The sequence below is a fragment of the Sinocyclocheilus grahami genome, unplaced genomic scaffold (genome assembly GCF_001515645.1).
Source record: "Sinocyclocheilus grahami isolate Dianchi unplaced genomic scaffold, SAMN03320097.WGS_v1.1 scaffold1782.1, whole genome shotgun sequence".
Classification (NCBI taxonomy): Eukaryota; Metazoa; Chordata; class Actinopteri; order Cypriniformes; family Cyprinidae; genus Sinocyclocheilus; species Sinocyclocheilus grahami.
In genome coordinates this window covers 241,863-242,947 of record NW_015506961.1, presented here as the reverse complement: position 1 = coordinate 242,947, position 1,085 = coordinate 241,863, and the positions used below count along the sequence as shown (strand labels likewise).

The following is a 1,085-nucleotide window of genomic DNA, read 5'->3' as shown; positions in this document are numbered from 1 at the left end:
CACACACACACACACACACTCTCTCACACTCACATGCGCGCACGCGCACACACTCTCACGCTCGCTCGCTCGCACGCGCACACACACAAACACTCTCACACACAAACACTCTCTCACACACACACACTCTCACACACACACTCGCACACACACACACTCACTCGCACACACACTCACACACTCACTCACACACACTCTCTCACACACACACACACACTCTCTCACACTCACATGCGCGCACGCCCGCACTCTCGCACTCTCACGCTCGCTCGCTCGCACGCACACACACACAAACACTCTCTCACACACACACACAAACACTCTCACACACAAACACTCTCTCACACACACACACACAAACACTCTCTCGCACTCACACACACACGCGCACACACAAACACTCTCTCGCACTCACACAAACACACCTGAGCTCCTGTCAGCCGACACGGGACACGTTCAAACTGTCTGATTCCAAACTGAACTGGAAGATTCGTTTGTCACTTGATTCTCACCAGAGTCTCTGTGTGCTGATTTGCACATATCTGTAGATGCATATTGCTGTTGATGATTGAGGTTAGTGCATGAAAATGAAGAAAATGAAGTGTTCAGATTCACTGTGTTGAATCTGAGCTGTATGGTTTCATGTGCCGTGTGTTTCAGAGGCGTGATTCCTCTCTACACGTGACGCATGACGATGATGATTCTGACGTGAGCGACAGCAGCCTGAGTGCTGAAGACCAGCGGAAATCCAAACAGCAGGTCAGTGCCGCATCACTGACTCAATCCCATCATGCATTGCTCTGACCGTCTCAATCCCATCATGCATTGCTCTGACCGACTCAATCCATCATGCTCTGCTCTGACCGACTCAATCCATCATGCTCTGCTCTGACCGTCTCAATCCATCATGCTCTGCTCTGACCGTCTCAATCCATCATGCTCTGCTCTGACCGACTCAATCCATCATGCATTGCTCTGACCGACTCAGTCCCATCATGCTCTGCTCTGACCGACTCAGTCCCATCATGCTCTGCTCTGACCGACTCAATCCCATCATGCTCTGCTCTGACCGACTCAATCCATCA

At 51.2% G+C, this 1,085-nt stretch overlaps 1 protein-coding gene across 1 annotated transcript in view; it reads left to right on the top strand.

Moving 5' to 3' along the window:
• LOC107572612 (serine/threonine-protein phosphatase 4 regulatory subunit 1-like) overlaps positions 1–1,085 on the top strand; it is a 20,147-nt gene that overhangs the window by 12,549 nt on the left and 6,513 nt on the right. Inside the window, exon 12 of the mRNA XM_016259031.1 lies at positions 661–765. Within this exon, the coding sequence (XP_016114517.1) occupies positions 661–765 (105 nt within the window). The remainder of the gene's footprint in view (positions 1–660; positions 766–1,085) is intronic.